The 18,964-nt window shown below is 45.6% G+C and overlaps 1 protein-coding gene across 1 annotated transcript in view; it reads left to right on the forward strand.

Annotated features, from left to right (window-relative positions):
- Positions 1–18,964, forward strand: part of SPEF2 (sperm flagellar 2) — a 143,200-nt gene that overhangs the window by 4,253 nt on the left and 119,983 nt on the right. The window contains exons 2-7 of the mRNA XM_075841878.1: positions 4,003–4,105; positions 5,691–5,943; positions 6,386–6,556; positions 8,548–8,688; positions 10,888–10,967; positions 18,389–18,578. Of these exons, the coding sequence (XP_075697993.1) occupies positions 4,003–4,105; positions 5,691–5,943; positions 6,386–6,556; positions 8,548–8,688; positions 10,888–10,967; positions 18,389–18,578 (938 nt within the window). The remainder of the gene's footprint in view (positions 1–4,002; positions 4,106–5,690; positions 5,944–6,385; positions 6,557–8,547; positions 8,689–10,887; positions 10,968–18,388; positions 18,579–18,964) is intronic.

Here is an 18,964-nt window from a genome sequence, read left to right on the forward strand (position 1 = left end):
AGAGGTTCCATAGTGTGACTGCTCTTACATTAGAGATTCCATAGTGTGACTGCTCTTATAGTAGAGTTCCATAGTGTGACTGCTCTTATAGTAGAGTTCCATAGTGTGACTGCTCTTACATTAGAGGTTCCATAGTGTGACTGCTCTTACATTAGAGAGTTCCATAGTGTGACTGCTCTTACATTAGAGATTCCATAGTTTGAATGCTCTTACATGAGAGATTCCATAGTGTGACTGCTCTTACAGTAGAGAGTTCCATAGTGCGACTTCACTTACAGTAGAGAGTTCCATAGTGCGACTTCACTTACAGTAGAGAGTTCTATAATGTGACTGCTCTTACAGTAGAGTTCTATAATGTGACTGCTCTTACAGTAGAGAGTTCCATAGTGTGACTGCTCTTACAGTAGAGAGTTCCATAGTGCGACTTCACTTACAGTAGAGAGTTCTATAATGTGACTGCTCTTACAGTAGAGTTCTATAGTGTGACTGCTCTTACAGTAGAGAGTTCCATAGTGTGACTGCTCTTACAGTAGAGAGTTCCATAGTGCGACTTCACTTACAGTAGAGAGTTCTATAATGTGACTGCTCTTACAGTAGAGTTCTATAATGTGACTGCTCTTACAGTAGAGTTCTATAATGTGACTGCTCTTACATTAGAGATTCCATAGTGTAACTGCTCTTACAGTAGAGAGTTCTATAATGTGACTGCTCTTACAGTAGAGAGTTCCATAGTGTGACTGCTCTTACAGTAGAGAGTTCCATAATGTGACTGCTCTTACAGTAGAGAGTTCCATAGTGTGACTGCTCTTACAGTAAAGTTCCATAGTGTGACTGCTCTTACAGTAGAGTTCCACAGCGTGACTGCTCTTACAGTAGAGAGTTCCATAGCGTGACTGCTCTTACAGTAGAGCGTTCCATAGTGTGACTGCTCTTACAGTGGAGAGTTTCTACAGTGTGACTAATCTTACAGTAGAGAGTTGTATAGTGTGACTGCTCTTACAGTAGAGCGTTCCATAGTGTGACTAATCTTACAGTAGAGAGTTGTATAGTGTGACTACTCTTACAGTATAGAGTTCCATAGTGTGACTGCTCTTACAGTAGAGAGTTCCATAGTGTGACTGCTCTTACAGTAGAGTTTCATAGTTTGACTGCTCTTACAGTAGAGATTTCCATAGTGTGACTACTCTTATAGTAGAGCGTTCCATAGTGTGACTGCTCTTACAGTAGAGATTTCCATAGTGTGACTGCTCTTACAGTAGAGAGTTCCATAGTGTGACTGCTCTTACAGTAGAGAGTTCCATAATGTGACTGCTCTTACAGAAGAGAGTTCCATGGTGTGACTGCTCTTACAGTAGGGAGTTTCATAGTGTGACTGCTCTTACAGTAGAGAGTTCCATAGTGTGACTGCTGTTACAGTAGAGAGTTCCATCGTGTGACTGCTCTTACAGTAGAGTTCCATAGTATGACTGTTGTTACAGTGGAGTTCTATAGTGTGACTGCTGTTACTGTAGAGTTCCATAGTGTGACTGCTGTTACAGTAGAGCGTTCCATAGTGTGACTGCTCTTACCGTAGAGAGTTCCATAGTGTGACTTCTCTTACAGTAGAGAGTTCCATAGTGTGACCGCTCTTACAGTAGAGAGTTCCATAGTGTGAGTGCTCTTACAGTAGAGAGTTCCATAGTGTGAGTGCTCTTACAGTAGAGAGTTCCATAGTGTGAGTGCTCTTACAGTAGAGAGTTCCATAGTGTGACTGCTCTTACAGTAGAGAGTTCCATAGTGTGACTGCTCTTACAGTAGAGTTCCATAGTGTGATTGCTCTTACAGTAGAGTTCCATTGTGTGACTGCTCTTACAGTAAATAATCCTCTTCTGTGTTTGTGTAGAAACCTTCTTCCCTCTAAATGTAGTGGATGCCCTTTTGGCATACGTTGAGCCAGTATCGTTCGCGATCATAGCCTTTTGTTGACTGCTCTTACAATAGAGAGTTGCATAGTGTGACTAATCTTACAGGAGAGGTTACAAAGTGTGACTTCTTTTACAGTAGAGAGTTCCACAGTGTGACTGCCCTTATAGTAGATAGTTCCATAGTGTGACTGATCTTACAGTAGAGAGTTCCATAATGTGACTGCTCTTACAGTAGAGAGTTCCATAGTGTGACTGCTCTTACAGTAGAGAGTTCCATAGTGTGACTGCTCTTACAGTAGAGAGTTGCATAGTGTGACTGCTCTTACAGGAGAGGTTACAAAGTGTGACTGCTCTTACAGTAGAGATTTCCATAGTGTGACTGCTCTTACAGTAGAGAATTCCATAGTGTGACTGCTCTTACAGAAGAGAGTTCCATGGTTGTGACTGCTCTTACAGGATAGTTCCATAGTGGGACTGTTGTTACAGTTACAGTAAAGAGTTCCATCGTGTGACTGCTCTTACAGTAGAGTTCCATAGTATGACTGTTGTTACAGTAGAGAGTTCTATAGTGTGACTGCTGTTACAGTAGAGTCCCATAGTGTGACTGCTGTTACAGTAGAGCGTTCCATAGTGTGTCTGCTCTTAAAGTAGAGAGTTCCATAGTGTGACTGCTCTTACAGTAGAGACTTCCATAGTGTGACTGCTCTTACAGGAGAGGTTACAAAGTGTGACTGCTCTTACATTAGAGATTTCTATAGAGTGACTGCTCTTACATTAGAGATTCCATAGTGTGACTGCTCTTACATTAGAGATTCCATAGTGTGACTGCTCTTATAGTAGAGAGTTCCATAGTGTGACTGCTCTTACAGTAGAGAGTTACATAGTGTGGTTGCTCTTACAGTAGAGAGTTCCATAATGTGACTGCTCTTACAGTAGAGAGTTCCATAGTGTGACTGCTTTTACAGTAGAGAGTTCCATAGTGTGACTGCTCTTACAGGAGAGATTACAAAGTGTGACTGCTCTTACATTAGAGATTTCTATAGAGTGACTACTCTTACATTAGAGATTCCATAGTGTGACTGCTCTTACATTAGAGATTCCATAGTGTGACTGCTCTAACATTAGAGATTCCATAGTGTGACTGCTCTTACAGTAGAGAGTTCCATAGTGTGACTGCTCTTACAGTAGAGAGTTCCATAGTGTGACTGCTCTTACAGTAGAGAGTTCCATAATGTGACCTCTCTTACAGTAGAGCGTTCTATAGTGTGACTGCTTTTACAGTAGAGAGTTCCATGATGTGACTGCTCTTACAGTAGAGTATTCCATAGAGTGACTGCTCTTACAGTAGAGAGTTCCATAGAGTGACTGCTCTTACAGTAGAGAGTTGCATAGTGTGACTGCTCTTACAGTAGAGAGTCCCATAGTGTGACTGCTCTTACAGTAGAGAGTTCCATAGTGTGACTGCTCTTACAGTAAATAATCCTCTTCTGTGTTTGTGTAGAAACCTTCTTCCCTCTAAATGTAGTGGATGCCCTTTTGGCATACGTTGAGCCAGTATCGTTCCCGATCATAGCCTTTTGTAAATGGCAGAGATCAGCCAATGAGCAAACACTCGTTCATCGACTGATCGCATCTTTTATGCGGCAAATAAATGAGTCGCCAGTTGGCAGCACGTCTCCCTGTGTAAACTGAGATGTGCTGCCGACATGATGCAAATGAACGGGGAGGAACAATCTTAGCAACCCGTCCCCATACATTACCGATCATTGCTCCTTGTGAGTGGAGCAAACGAGCGCAGATCAACGTGCTGTATTATCGATCGACGCTGGTTAAAGGTGGTAAACACGGGTGATATCTGCCCATGTAAAACCACTTTTACCTTTTACATTCTTCATTCGAGACATGAATGAACAATAAAAAATGAATGTACAATAAAAAAAGAGACATTTTTGGGGTGGGTTTTCCAATTTGAATGTGACTGTAGGTGTAGGGGTTCACCCTGTAGGCCAGTGACATAGTAGATATAGGAGCACAGACTGGAGGGCTCCTCACACCCTACTATATTCTGTATTCTCACAGCTCTTTTTTTTTCCCCTAGAACCAAAGACGTTTACCAAGGAGTTTGCCACAGGATACCTGATCGGTGAAGTTTTACACAAATATGAACTACAAAATGACTTTGATAAGTTTTCACAAAACAGGTGAGCCCCAAGTCCGTGATAAGTTCAGGGGGGGCTATCTGTATTCTGGCGGTGTATACAATGGTCTCGATGTGGACGACTATTACATCATTTAGGGACAAGTCATCCAATAGTAATATTAGCTCCTTAAAAATGGGTGACTCTTCCCAGACTGATATAGTTTAAAGGGCTTCTCCGCTTTTGACAGTCTCTTTTTATTTGTTTTCTGAATATAAGACCATCGCATAGTGTCCTGCTGCCGGGACCCCCTGCGAACCGCTGTAGTTTGTGGGGAATTTCGCAGCAAGGCTATGTTCATACAGGGCAGATATTCTGCGTAAAAGCACACAGCGTATTCTCCCTGGTCCCCTCAGAGAATTCCAGCCGAAAAACCGCACCAAATTGTGGTGCGGGTTTTGGGCCGTAATGTCCGCTGTGGAAAACAGCAGGTAATAAAAAAAAATTAAAAATAAATAAATCATACTTACCTGTAGCCATGGCGTCGCATCCCTCTAACATCCTGCAGCCCGGCCTCCTGGGATGACGTTTCAACCCATGTGACCACTGCAGCCTGTGATTTGCTGCAGCAGTGACAATGGGATGAAACGTCATCCCTGGAGGCCGAGCTGGACGCAAGAGCAGAGAGATCTGGGTAAATAAAGCCTTTTTTTTTTTTCTGAGGTTATGATCTTTGTGGTAAAATCGTAGCTTTTCCGCCGCAAAAGTCGCAACATCTTCTATTTGTAGTGGGTTTTACATCTCCATTGAATTTAATGGGGAAAACCCGCAACACAAAAACAGTGATTCCAAAACATAAATTGACATGTTGAGGATTAAAAGAGCGCACCCCCTCCCTCTGTCAAACTACTTAAATGCTATCGACAGCATTTAAGGGGTTAAACGTCGGGGATTGGAGTTATCTCCGATCCTGGATGTTGCAGCGGGAGCCCGGCTGTGAGTCATCACTGGCCTCCCACGGTGATAGCTTCTGTGCCGGCCCGATCACTATGACGTAACAGTACCTCACGGTGGCTTAATGTAAGCCCATCCATGACGTACAGTTACGTCATGGAGGCGAAACGGGTTAATTTCCCTTCAGCGCTATGCTTTACAATCCACTCCTGGCGTTGGCTTCAAAAAGCTTCATTAAAATGGCAAGTGAGAACGCGCCCCCAATGAGAAGCTGCTGCTTGTAGTCATGGAATGGGGACGTTCATCGTAGACATGTCCTGGTCATGTGAAGGACACAAGTGCTCGGCTCATTATAATACGGTTATTACAGCTCTGTCTTGAAATGAACATCACATGACGAGGACTTCTTCAATTCATGACTGCAAGCAGAGATCTTGAGAACCGGTACACAACGTATGTTAGAAAATGACGTAACTTTTTATGTTGTGCTGAAGTTGTAAAACCCCTTTAATTTCCATGTAATGTCCTATCATTCTCCCATAGTTCTACTGACACTACTATTTTTCTATTTTTAGGCAAGTTCCGATTTACTTGTTTTCTTTTTTATTGCGCAGCGTATAATTCTATAACATATTGATCCGATGATATAATGTGCAGGAGATTACATGTCATTTCTATATTAATGTTTCTGCAGAGCAGCCAACTCCAAATTGAACAATTTCACACGAGTGGAACCCACGCTCCAACTATTGGGCGTCCCGTTTGACCAAAATGTGGCCCAAAATATCATGTCTGAGCAGCACGGAGCTGCCACTAGGCTCCTATACCAGTTATATATTACACTGCAGAAAAAGAAGAAAGCTGGACTGACGGGTGTCGCCCTGGAGACGTTAAGAGCAGCCGCCCCGGCAAAATTACAGAGTATTGGATCGGAAATATATAAAGAGGTAAGTGGCCCGATCTGCTCCATGCAGAGCATCACATATACTTCACAAGACCTGTGTGCTGAGGTTTAACCCCGATACATTGGGGAGATTTATTAATAATGTCGTAAAGTTTTTGACAGGATAAAACTAGACCAGACAGGCAGAAACGGCACCAAATTCATCACAAGAACGCACGCTGGGTGATAAGTTTGGCGCTTCTTCCTAGACATATGAGACCCTTCTTTTCCTCACCCTACCTCTTGGTTGTGTAACCTCGCGCCAAAAGAATGCCATAAATAAATCTGGTGCATTTTACGACTCCTCTTAGCCACGCCCATGTAGACATTGTTCACTACTGTCAAGTGAGGTGTCGAAAAGGGTCTATAGCACATAATAAATTTGGCACATTTTGCTTGGTAAGGCTCCTCCATGGATTTGCATCCTATTTTTTTGACATTTCTAGAGATTAAAGACCTTGGTCCCTCGCCAGTCTGACTTAAACCTGCAGCAAGTCACCAAACACTTTGAATTGAAAGCCAAAGAGATGGAAGAAAGACTTTCACAAATCCATAATGATGAGCTTAAGAAAATCCAAAAGATACAAGAAGAATTAAGAATACAAGATATTGAAAAGGTAAAATATCAATGTTAAACTTAAAGTGAAATGTCGTGGGCCAGGTAACATATCAGGAAGGTGAATACTTTCACTCTGGTCCCCCAAATGTAATTTTCCAAGGGTCAGTTCACACGGCGAACTTTGCGTGGCAGGTCTCGCCGCAAAGTCCACCGCGGAATTCTTCCTGCCGTCGGTAGGAAGATTCCTCCTCCCATTCACTTCAATAGGAGGTTCGGGCAGAATCCACCCAAACAATGGGCAGGACACTTCTTTTTCCCGCTAGCTGAAAAAATCAACTAGCGGAAACAGAAGCGTCCGGCTCGCATTAAAATGAATGGCAGACAGAATTTTCCGGTGGAATCTGCATCAAAAATTCTGCCATGTGAACATACCCAAAGATTCTGTGTACACTATAGGTCCTTACACTACAGAAAATAACAACTACTGCTGGATGTTACTGAGATGTGCAGGATCGGAAGTCAAAACAACGCCCCTTTTCTGACATCACTTCCTGCTCTTCAACTGTTGGTTGAATCTGGACATCACAAACTTCCTACTCTGCCCCCTGCGTGCTCCCTGCACATAATACTGGTGATGCTGAAATCTCTCTGCTCCATTTAAATTATTGTCTTCTGTGGAGAGCAATTATAAAGAGCGTCTCTCGCTCTGGAGGACCTGTCCTGTCCTGTATTACACAGACAACACATAGATATGAATGGACACTGTGTAATGCTTTGTTTCCCCTGTGGTGGCGCTGCAGGGAAACTGAACACTTACTGCCAGGATTCCCCTCAAATTACAGTTGATCACTGGAGATCACTTTGTGATTTACTTATTGTCAAGGGAGTCCTCTAACAAGTAGAGATAGTCCAAAGTGGACAACCCCTTTAAGTTTGCCACTTTTGCTGTGATATTGAGTCTGGCTGTGATAGAACGTACAGGTGTTACATAGTGGGATACAGACATTTCTCAATAAGCTTTGCTCTGGCTAAATCAGGGCATGAAGTCTAAGCTAAATTCATGTTCCAATTCTTTAGCCTCTTATGCTAATACGGTGTGGGGTTCCCAGAGTATCCCCCACATCTCGCCAAAATGCTAATAGGGGCAGGAAGAGGCGGGGGAGCGCTCCGCTCCTGAATACCGCTGATAACTATGAGTCCGCAGTATTCTTTGACAGCTCCTATTGGTTGAATGGCACAATATTTTTTTCGTACTGTTTGGGCTACAAGTAGAGCAGACCTGTCCCCATATTATGCTTCCCCTAAACAGGACACCACAGTATGAAGACAGGTCTGCTTTAAGTTACTATTTTCAAACTACAGTATCATGGAGTGTGTTTGACTTAAACATTGTATTTAGGAATTGGTGTTTATGAAATAAATTAATATAGTCCTAAAGTGGCTCCATAGGCTCTTAGATATGGCATCCTGATATTACCTTTTCCTACTTAGACTGAGGAACATTATAGACCATATGCCGTAGCTATAGGATGCTGAGGTAGCTTTAAGTGTAACTAAACTTTCATAAAACTTTTGACGTGTCATAGTGACATATCAGATTTTGATCAATGGGGAACCTGAGCGCTCAGACCCCCACCGATCGCTAAAAGGTAGCGGCAGAAGCGCTCAGATTAGCCTCTTAGATTCTGATCAGCTGTGCTTGGCTTTCCTCGTAAAGCACAGTGGTGTATGAACTCATACTCCCTATCTTGCTCGTGCACCGCTCACTTGGCTTTCCAAGGAGAGCCGAGCAATACTGATTAGAAACAAAGCGGCACAGCGCTCATCTGAGCGCTTCTGCCGCTTTCTTTTAGTGATCGTTGGCGGTCTCAGTGCTCGGATCCCCACTAATCAAAACTTCTGGCATGTCACTATGACATAGAGGAAAGTTTAGTTAGACTTTAAAGGTGTATTCCCATGTTAGAATGTTAAGGCGTATCGCTAGGATATGCTATAACATTATGATCAGCGGGGTTAAAGTAATTTTACCTACATTTCTTTCCCCTTCAGCTTCGTCGAGCAAGAAGAAGACAAAATGAAATAATGGCCAGAATTCAAGCAGCAATTGTGCAGATCCCAAAACCGCCACCAAACCGCACGTTAAAGGCCATTGAGGCGCAGAAAATTCTAAAAAGGAAGAAAGAAGCAGAGGTTGGTGTAATGTTCAGTATTCTGTGTACATTGTGCATACATAGTTACATAGTTAGTACGGCTGAAAAAAGACACATGTCCATCAAGTTCAACCAAGGGAAGGGAAAAGGGAAGGAAAAATTTCTACACATAGCAGTTAATACTTTTTTGTTCTAGGAAATTATCTAACCCTTTTTTGCAGCATCTCCTGTCCCTGCTGTGACCAGCTCCTGCGGTGACTATTCCATAGATTCACCGTTCTCACAGTAAAGAGGGCTTGTCGCCTCTGCAGGTTGAACCTTTTTTTCTCCAGACGGAGGGAGTGCCCCCTTGTTTTTTGAGGGGGTTTTACATAGAACAGGATTTCACCATATTTTTTGTATGTGCCATTAATATATTTATATAAGTTAATCATGTCCCCCCTTAGTCGTCTCTTTTCAAGGCTCAATAGGTTTAATTCTTTTAATCTTTCCTCATAACTTAGATTCTCCATGCCCCTTATTAGCTTCGTTGCTCTTCTTTGTATTTTTTCCAACTCCAGGGCATCCTTTCTATGAACTGGAGCCCAGAACTGAACTGCATATTCTAGATGAGGCCTCACTAATGCTTTGTAAAGTGGGAATATTACCTCCCTGTCCCGCGAGTCCATGCCTCTTTTAATACACGACAATATCCTGCTGGCCTTTGAAGCAGCTGATTGACACTGCATGCTGTTATTGAGTTTATGATTTACAAGTACACCCAGATCCTTCTCAACAAGTGACTCCCCCAGTGTAGCGCCCCCTAGGACATATGATGCATGCAGGTTGTTGGTACCCAGATGCATAACTTTACATTTATCTACATTAAACTTCATCTGCCAAGTGGACGCCCAAACACTCAGTTTGTTTAAATCTGCCTGTAATTCACGAACATCTTCCATAGACTGAACTATATTACATAGCTTGGTGTCATCTGCAAAAATAGAAATAGTGCTATTAATCCCTTCCTCTATATCATTAATAAATAAGTTGAATAATAGTGGTCCCAGCACTGAACCCGGGGGTACACCACTTATAACCGGGGACCATTCAGAGTAGGAATCATTGACCACAACTCTCTGGATACGGTCCTTGAGCCAATTCTCAATCCAATTACAAACTATATTTTCTAAACCTATAGTCCTTAATTTACCCATTAGGCGTCTATGGGGGACAGTGTCAAATGCCTTTGCAAAGTCCAAAAACACTAAATCCACAGTTTTACAATATACTGCAATGTAATGTATTGTTCGGCATAGTACATTGTAACCTGTGGCTCTTACAGCCTCTAAATTCCCATTGTCAGTGTTGGATTGGCTCACCAGAGAAAATTATTATAAGGACCCACCTTTTACTATATAGAACAAATGCATGTTCACAAACCCATTTTCCAATACCATTTTAGGGAATTCTTAATTTAATAGCGAGGGGTTCCTCATTCATGACTGTCATCTATGATCCAGTGGGGAGCGGCTACGGGGAGCATTTAGCCCTCTGGAGCACCAGGCATGTCGATCCATTACACGGACAAGCTGTTGATTTCAATGGCCACCATGTCTTACTATATTTCCCTTAAGGTGGCGCTGCAGGGGAATTGAACACATTGTACCGATCACTAGGGACAACTTGAGATCAGCTTATCTTCAGGCTAACTAAGCCTTCTAACAAAAAGGGGTTGTCCAATATGGACAACACCTTTAATTGCATTATAAGCTCACATAATGATATCTAGTGTGTGGTTTTGAAAACACATTTTCATACACCCTATTAAGGCATTCTGAGTAAGTTCCTCATTTAGGACCGCCATCAATAAGCTGGAATAGAGCGCGCTGAAAAAAAATCTCTCTTGGGAACACCAGGCAGGTTTGTGCATTATGCGGACAACCCATTTATTTAAATTGGCACCATGTAATACTTCATTACCACTGTGGAGGCGCTGCAGGGGAATTTCTAGAGGTCCCAGCAGCCAGACTGCCTGAGTTTATTTTTGGGTGACCCTTCTTTTTTTAATCTAAAAAATTTTTTATTGAAGATTTTCACATTTAGAAAAGTAAAACAGAACATAAAAGCCCTTCCCCCACACCCGATTCTCCCGCTCATGAGAAGCTGCCCCGCAGCTTAAGGTGCCTTGGGTGACTCTTCTAACAAAATTGGTTTCAAAAGTTGTAAATTATTCCGTTAATAATTACTATTTTTCTAGGAGGTTTATAAAGAATTAACAAAATTTGAGAAGTCGATGAAACGGGATGGCTTAACAAACAGTGTCACACCGAATGGGAGGTAAGGCTTTACATGTTTATTTGGGCTTGTGTTTTACTTGTTTTTTTTACAGAATGTGGGTATTGTCCATTTGTATGATCTCCCTGGCCTCACCCCATAATTATAGCCACATACTTGTGGTGTTGTACCTCCAGCAGCCCTCCTACCATTAAAACTGTGTTTACTCCGCAGTCCTTGCTTGCCCCAAATCTTCTGCCATCATTGTTACTAAAATGATTAAGTACAAAGATGGACGAATGATAGATGATAGACAAGGTATTAGACAATTACTACTGTAGGTCGGGTTAACGCAGGTGTCCAGGATTAAAAAAGAGTCTGCTTATTTATCTACAAACAGTGGCTGTGTCTGGTTTTGAAGTATTTACATGAATGGGGTTGAGGTGCAATACCATACACAACCTGTGGACAAGCGTGGCACTGTTTCTAAAAAAAAATGTAGAAATTTGTTTTCAAATGCTGGACAAACCATTCAAAGCAAAATTAGATTTATGACATGCGCATCAACGTCCGGTTGAAGATTACATCATTAGATCCTCTAGTACACTTCAGCTGAAGCCTATGCTGACCACCAAAATATGATAACTGACCACCCAGGAATTTGTATAGGAAATTGTTAGGGATCTGCCAGGTACTTCATCTAGGTATACTCCTGGGATTAATCAATCCACACCTGAGGCCAGACCTGTTCGACTGACACCATCTCCCACCAACCAGGGTGGCAGGCTCAGGAGTGGGAGAGCCTATCGCGGCCTGGTCTGTCGGAGTTAGCTCCGCCCCCTGTCCTTTATTACCTGCCCTGTTCTCTCCCTCAGCGCTTGTAATTCTTTTGGATTCCTGGCCCCACTGCTGCTTGCTCCAGCCTGCTTCTGCCGTGCTTCTGCCTTGCTGCAGTTCTGCTTGACCTGCTTTGCTTTGCCCCTGGCTTGCTTCTGTCTCCGTGCCCGCTTGGGTGTACTCACTTCGTCCTGGTCCTGACTGTTCGTTCGCCTCTCCGTTTCCTCGTGGCGTTTCGTGGCTACTGCCCCTTCCCTTGCGTGTTCCCTGTTTGTTTTCCTGTGCACTTAGACAGCGTAGGGACCGCCGCCCAGTTGTACCTCGTCGCCTAGGGCGGGTCGTTGCAAGTAGGCAGGGACAGGGCGGTGGGTAGATTAGGGCTCACTTTCCCTTCACCTCCTTCCTGCCATTACATAATTACAAGCCCTTACCTAGTCTACCATTTCTCCTACGCTGACGCTATCATGGACCCCCTTGAGACCCTGACCCAGCAGATGCAGGGCCTCTCCCTACAGGTCCAGGCCCTGGCCCAAAGGGTCAATCAGGGTGACGCTGCTTTAGTAGTACCCCTCACCTCACCTCTAGAACCCGACCTCAAGTTACCTGACCGGTTCTCAGGGGACCGTAAGACGTTTCTCTCCTTCCGGGAGAGTTGCAGACTGTATTTCCGCCTAAAGCCCCACTCCTCAGGTTCCGAGAACCAGCGGGTGGGTATCATCATATCCCGACTCCAGGAAGGGCCCCAAGATTGGGCCTTCTCCTTGGCTCCTGACGCCCCTGAACTTTCCTCTGTTGATCGTTTTTTCTCTGCCCTCGGACTCATTTACGACGAGACTGACAGGACTGCTTTAGCCGAGAGTCAGCTGGTGACCTTACGTCAGGGTAGGAGACCGGTTGAGGAATACTGTTCTGATTTTAGGAAGTGGTGCGTAGCTTCTCAGTGGAACGATCCGGCCCTAAGGTGCCAGTTTAGGTTAGGATTATCTGACGCCCTGAAGGATCTGCTGGTTAGCTACCCCTCGTCTGACTCCCTTGACCAGGTTATGGCCCTAGCAGTACGACTTGACCGACGTCTCAGGGAACGTCAGCTAGAACGCTTCAGTGTGCTCCCCTCTGACTTTTCTGCGATCCCCCCCGAGGTCCCGTCTCCTCGCCCCTCCACGGAGGACTCGGAGATACCTATGCAACTCGGGGCCTCCATGTCCCCTCGACAACGTAGGGAGTTTCGCAGAATGAATGGTCTCTGCTTCTACTGTGGGGACGACAAGCATCTACTGAACACCTGTCCCAGGCGCAAGAATAAGAAGCCGGAAAACTTCCGCGCCTAAGTGATCATCGGGGAGGTCACTTGGGCGCACAGGTATTTCCCGTTAATGTGAAACGCAATAAAATTTTGCTTCCCTTTCAGGTCTCGTTTGCTGGCCGGTCTGCCACGGGCAGTGCTTTCGTGGATTCTGGCTCATCTGCTAATATCATGTCTGTGGAATTTGCGATGTCTCTAAAGATGCCTTTTATTGATTTACCTTATCCTATCCCTGTAGTAGGAATCGACTCAACTCCCCTTGCTAATGGTTATTTTACTCAGCATACTCCTGTTTTTGAACTCCTGGTTGGCTCCATGCATTTGGAGCAGTGCTCTGTACTGGTGATGCAGGGATTATCGTCTGATCTGGTTTTAGGCCTTCCCTGGTTGCAGTTGCATAATCCCACGTTTGATTGGAATACTGGGGATCTCACCAAATGGGGTAATGAATGTCTTATGTCATGTCTTTCTGTTAACTCTATTTCTCCCCGGGAGGAGGTAAACACGCTTCCTGAGTTTGTTCAGGACTTCGCCGATGTGTTTTCTAAGGAGGCCTCCGAGGTGTTGCCCCCCCATAGAGATTACGATTGCGCTATCGATTTGGTGCCTGGTGCCAAGCTTCCTAAGGGTAGGATATTTAATCTTTCATGTCCTGAACGTGAAGCTATGAGGGTGTATATCCAAGAATGCCTGGCCAAGGGTTTCATTCGCCCCTCGACTTCTCCTGTAGGTGCTGGCTTCTTCTTCGTGGGGAAGAAGGATGGTGGTCTTAGGCCGTGCATTGATTATCGTAACCTGAATAAGGTCACCGTAAGGAACCAGTACCCACTTCCTTTGATTCCGGATCTTTTTAATCAGGTTCAGGGAGCCCAATGGTTTTCTAAGTTCGATCTACGGGGGGCATATAACCTTATCCGCATCAAAGAGGGGGATGAGTGGAAAACTGCGTTCAACACACCCGAGGGTCATTTCGAATACCTGGTCATGCCCTTTGGGTTGTGTAATGCCCCTGCTGTCTTCCAGAATTTTATTAATGAAATCCTGAGAGAGTACCTGGGTAATTTTCTTGTTGTGTACCTTGATGACATACTGGTGTTTTCCAAGGACTGGTCCTCCCACGTGGAGCATGTCAGGAAGGTGCTCCAGGTCCTTCGGGAGAATAATCTGTTTGCTAAGACTGAAAAATGTGTCTTTGGGGTGCAGGAGATACCATTTTTAGGGCAAATCCTCACTCCTCATGAATTCCGCATGGACCCTGCCAAGGTTCAGGCTGTGGCGGAATGGGTCCAACCTGCCTCCCTTAAGGCGTTACAGTGTTTTTTAGGGTTCGCCAACTATTACAGGAGATTTATTGCCAACTTCTCGGTCGTCGCTAAGCCTCTTACGGACCTTACCCGCAAGGGTGCTGATGTCCTCCATTGGCCCCCTGAGGCCGTCCAGGCCTTTGAGACTCTCAAGAAGTGCTTTATCTCGGCCCCCGTGCTGATTCAGCCCAACCAAGAGGAGCCATTTATTGTGGAGGTTGACGCTTCCGAGGTGGGAGTGGGGGCCGTCTTGTCCCAGGGTACCAGCTCCCTCACCCATCTCCGCCCCTGTGCTTACTTCTCTAGGAAGTTTTCGCCCACGGAGAGTAACTATGATATTGGCAACCGCGAACTTCTAGCCATTAAATGGGCTTTTGAGGAGTGGCGGCACTTCCTGGAGGGGGCCAGACACCAGGTAACGGTCCTTACGGATCACAAGAATCTGGTTTTCCTAGAATCGGCCCGGAGGCTTAATCCTAGACAAGCTCGGTGGGCACTATTCTTTACCAGATTTAATTTCTTGGTTACCTATAGGGCTGGGTCCAAGAATATTAAGGCTGATGCTCTGTCACGTAGTTTCATGGCCAATCCTCCTTCCGAGAAGGATCCTGCTTGTATTTTACCCCCTGGTATAATCGTCTCTGCCACGGATTCTGATTTAGCTTCTGATATCGCGGCTGATCAGGGTGCAGCTCCCGGGAACGTCCCTGGGGACAAACTGTTCCCCTGCAATACCGGCTGAGGGTACTCAGGGAAAACCATGACTCCGCTCTATCTGGTAATCCTGGCATCTTGGGCACCAAACACCTCATTACCAGAAACTATTGGTGGCCTGGGTTGCCTAAAGACGTTAGGGCTTACGTCGCCGCTTGTGAGGTTTGCGCTAGGTCCAAAACCCCTAGGTTCCGACCTGCGGGCCTACTACGTTCCTTGCCCATTCCCCAGAGACCTTGGACCCATATCTCCATGGATTTTATCACCGATTTGCCTCCATCTCAGGGCAAGTCGGTGGTGTGGGTGGTAGTCGACCGCTTCAGCAAGATGTGCCACTTTGTGCCCCTTAAGAAGCTACCTAACGCCAAGACGTTAGCTTCTTTGTTTGTGAAACACATCCTGCGTCTCCATGGGGCCCCAGTCAATATCGTTTCTGACAGAGGGGTACAATTTGTTTCCTTATTTTGGAGAGCTTTTTGTAAAAAGTTGGAGATTGATCTGTCCTTCTCCTCCGCCTTCCATCCCGAAACTAATGGCCAAACGGAAAGGACCAACCAATCCCTGGAACAATATTTAAGGTGTTTCATCTCTGACTGTCAATTCGATTGGGTCTCATTCCTTCCCCTTGCTGAATTTTCCCTGAATAACCGGGTCAGTAACTCGTCAGGGGTCTCCCCGTTTTTCTGTAATTTCGGGTTTAACCCAAGGTTCTCCTCCGTCTCCCCTCGTTGTTCCAATAATCCTGAGGTAGAGGATGTTCATCGGGAACTGTGCACTGTCTGGGCCCAGGTTCAGAAGAACCTAGAGGCGTCCCAGAGCGCACAAAAGATTCAGGCGGATAGTAGACGTTCTGCTAACCCCCGGTTTGTCGTCGGAGATTTGGTCTGGTTGTCGTCCAGGAACTTGCGCCTTAAGGTCCCGTCCAGGAAGTTTGCTCCCCGATTTATTGGACCTTATAAGATCATTGAAGTCCTCAACCCTGTATCCTTCCGTCTGGAGCTCCCCCCATCCTTTCGCATACATGACGTCTTCCATGCCTCCCTCCTTAAACGCTGCTCCCCGTCCTGGTCCCCCTCGAGGATACCTCCTGTTCCCGTTCTCACCCCTGAGGGGGTGGAATTCGAGGTGGCCAAGATTATGGACAGTAGGATGGTCCAGGGCTCCCTCCAGTACCTGGTCCATTGGAGAGGATACGGGCCGGAGGAGAGGACTTGGGTACCTGCCCGTGATGTTCACGCTGGGGTATTGATCAGGAGGTTCCACCTTCTCTTCCCCACTAAACCGGGTCCCCTTAGTAAGGGTCCGGTGGCCCCTCATAAAAGGGGGAGTACTGTTAGGGATCTGCCAGGTACTTCATCTAGGTATACTCCTGGGATTAATCAATCCACACCTGAGGCCAGACCTGTTCGACTGACACCATCTCCCACCAACCAGGGTGGCAGGCTCAGGAGTGGGAGAGCCTATCGCGGCCTGGTCTGTCGGAGTTAGCTCCGCCCCCTGTCCTTTATTACCTGCCCTGTTCTCTCCCTCAGCGCTTGTAATTCTTTTGGATTCCTGGCCCCACTGCTGCTTGCTCCAGCCTGCTTCTGCCGTGCTTCTGCCTTGCTGCAGTTCTGCTTGACCTGCTTTGCTTTGCCCCTGGCTTGCTTCTGTCTCCGTGCCCGCTTGGGTGTACTCACTTCGTCCTGGTCCTGACTGTTCGTTCGCCTCTCCGTTTCCTCGTGGCGTTTCGTGGCTACTGCCCCTTCCCTTGCGTGTTCCCTGTTTGTTTTCCTGTGCACTTAGACAGCGTAGGGACCGCCGCCCAGTTGTACCTCGTCGCCTAGGGCGGGTCGTTGCAAGTAGGCAGGGACAGGGCGGTGGGTAGATTAGGGCTCACTTTCCCTTCACCTCCTTCCTGCCATTACAGAAATACTACAACTTCTGACCACTGCAGTCGTAGCATTTCCTATACTGACCCCCAATTGACTCATGGCAGAGATATTCGATTGTCATGGTCAGCACAGGCTTTGGCTGCGGTTCAATGGAGAACACCAGACGATCCCCTGAACACTGCTGTTCAGATAAGTTAAACTGGAAAACCCCTTGAAATGTATGTAAAGAGTTGGTCTCACGAAGACAACCCATGTCCATATGCCCTATCGGGTCTCCTCTGTTTTTGCCAGAGCGAGCATGGTCAGCCATTAATTTATATGGCTATGCCTGCAGCAACTAAAGGGGGGGGGGGTGGATGCTTTGAATGCCAGAGGGATAATTACGCAGGGGTTAAAACTTTACATATGGTTGGTACTTATGCCCTCCCATTATATGGTGGGCTCCACATATAGTACCGATTATCGCTTTTTTTCGTGATGTTTTGCTAGTGGCTTGAGAATGCAGGCCCTCGATAAAAAGTACTGACTCTTTTCCAAGTAATCGCAACAATGTTTACAGCTGCTTGTTCCGGCCAGTTTAGTGTTTTTAACATTGTCATTTTTTGTTTACATTCATGTAATTTTAGCCTGTTGATATTGTCTCCCCTTCCTTTGCATGAATATGCATCCACCTCCATGTTTACATCCGGTCGCTATGGATACATATAAATTTATCTATATTGACATTACACCACCTAAAGTCGCGGCTGTTTTGATACACCAACACGTATTCTTGTTTATATTTCAGTATTTTCACACTTTACTTACCTGGTGTCGTGGTACACACCCTCTTGGATCTCGGGTGTTGGTCGAGTGCTACAGAGTTGATTTGCGCTCCAGCGCACTCCTGCTGTGTTGCACTGCGTTCCACCTGTAAACGACCGGATATAAACTTCAGAATGGCATCATTTTGTCTATAATAAGCCATGAATAAGTGTTGTCCGAAACGCGTAGGCATCAGCTAATATCGCTAACCACCCCTGCATTTGATATATATTTTTAAGAAGTTTTGAAATAAAATTGGAACCGTGTTCCCTTTTAGGCCCCATGCACACGACAGCAAAAAAACTCCGTTTTTGCGGACCGCAACTGCGGTCCGCAAAAACGGAGCCATTCACTTTCATTGAACACTGACACCTTTCCGTAGCACTATGGAAGGGTGTCAGTGCCGTGGAAATGTTCCGGGAATTATGGAACATGTCCGTTCTTTCGCATTTTGCGGGCCGTGCTCCCATACTTTGTATGGGAGCACGGCCCAAAAATGCGGCTGTCAGTCAGCGGCCGGCCGTGCCCGCAATCGCGGGCCGTGATTGCGGGCACGGTCGTGTGCATGGGGCCTTAAACTATTTTGCGCTGGATCATTGCTTCTCTTCCGCTTCTTATGTAATATAAAGCAATACAACTGTCTTTCAGGAGCCCAACCTTACAGAGACTAAGGTCCACAGCCAGTATTGCCACAGCTTTGGTAAAACTGGATTGTTCTGATGATTATGTAAAGAAAATTCAGAAGAGGGTCGAGGAGGATACAGCAGCTCGCGAGCAAAGGGAAAAGCGACGGCGCAGAGTCTTAATGGAACAACTTGTTGCTCACGGGGCGCAAGAGGTAATGGATTTCTGTATTTTGTATCTTGACACACGAAATGGATAAACCAATTTCATGAAAGGAATAGTAAAGTTACTTACGTACTGACAGATGACAGCTCCAGCCAATTATTGCCCGCAGCACTGATCTCAGTAAATATGGCACATGACCTCTGCGGCCAGAGATTGGCTAGAGCGGTCACGGGCCTGTATAGCGTGTCAAAAGGTATCGGGTAGATATCGCGGACCGGCTGCACTAGAGCTGCAGGAGATTAGAAGGTATTAGCTTTTTTTCAGTGAATGATGGCATTTGGAGGTAATATTTAAATTTTTTTAAAGCCCGAAAAACGGCTATAACAAAAGGAGAATATTCAAGGACTGGTAGACAGGTAGCAACTTGATTCTAAG

Source organism: Rhinoderma darwinii, chromosome 1, assembly GCF_050947455.1.
Source record: "Rhinoderma darwinii isolate aRhiDar2 chromosome 1, aRhiDar2.hap1, whole genome shotgun sequence".
NCBI classification, from domain to species: Eukaryota; Metazoa; Chordata; class Amphibia; order Anura; family Rhinodermatidae; genus Rhinoderma; species Rhinoderma darwinii.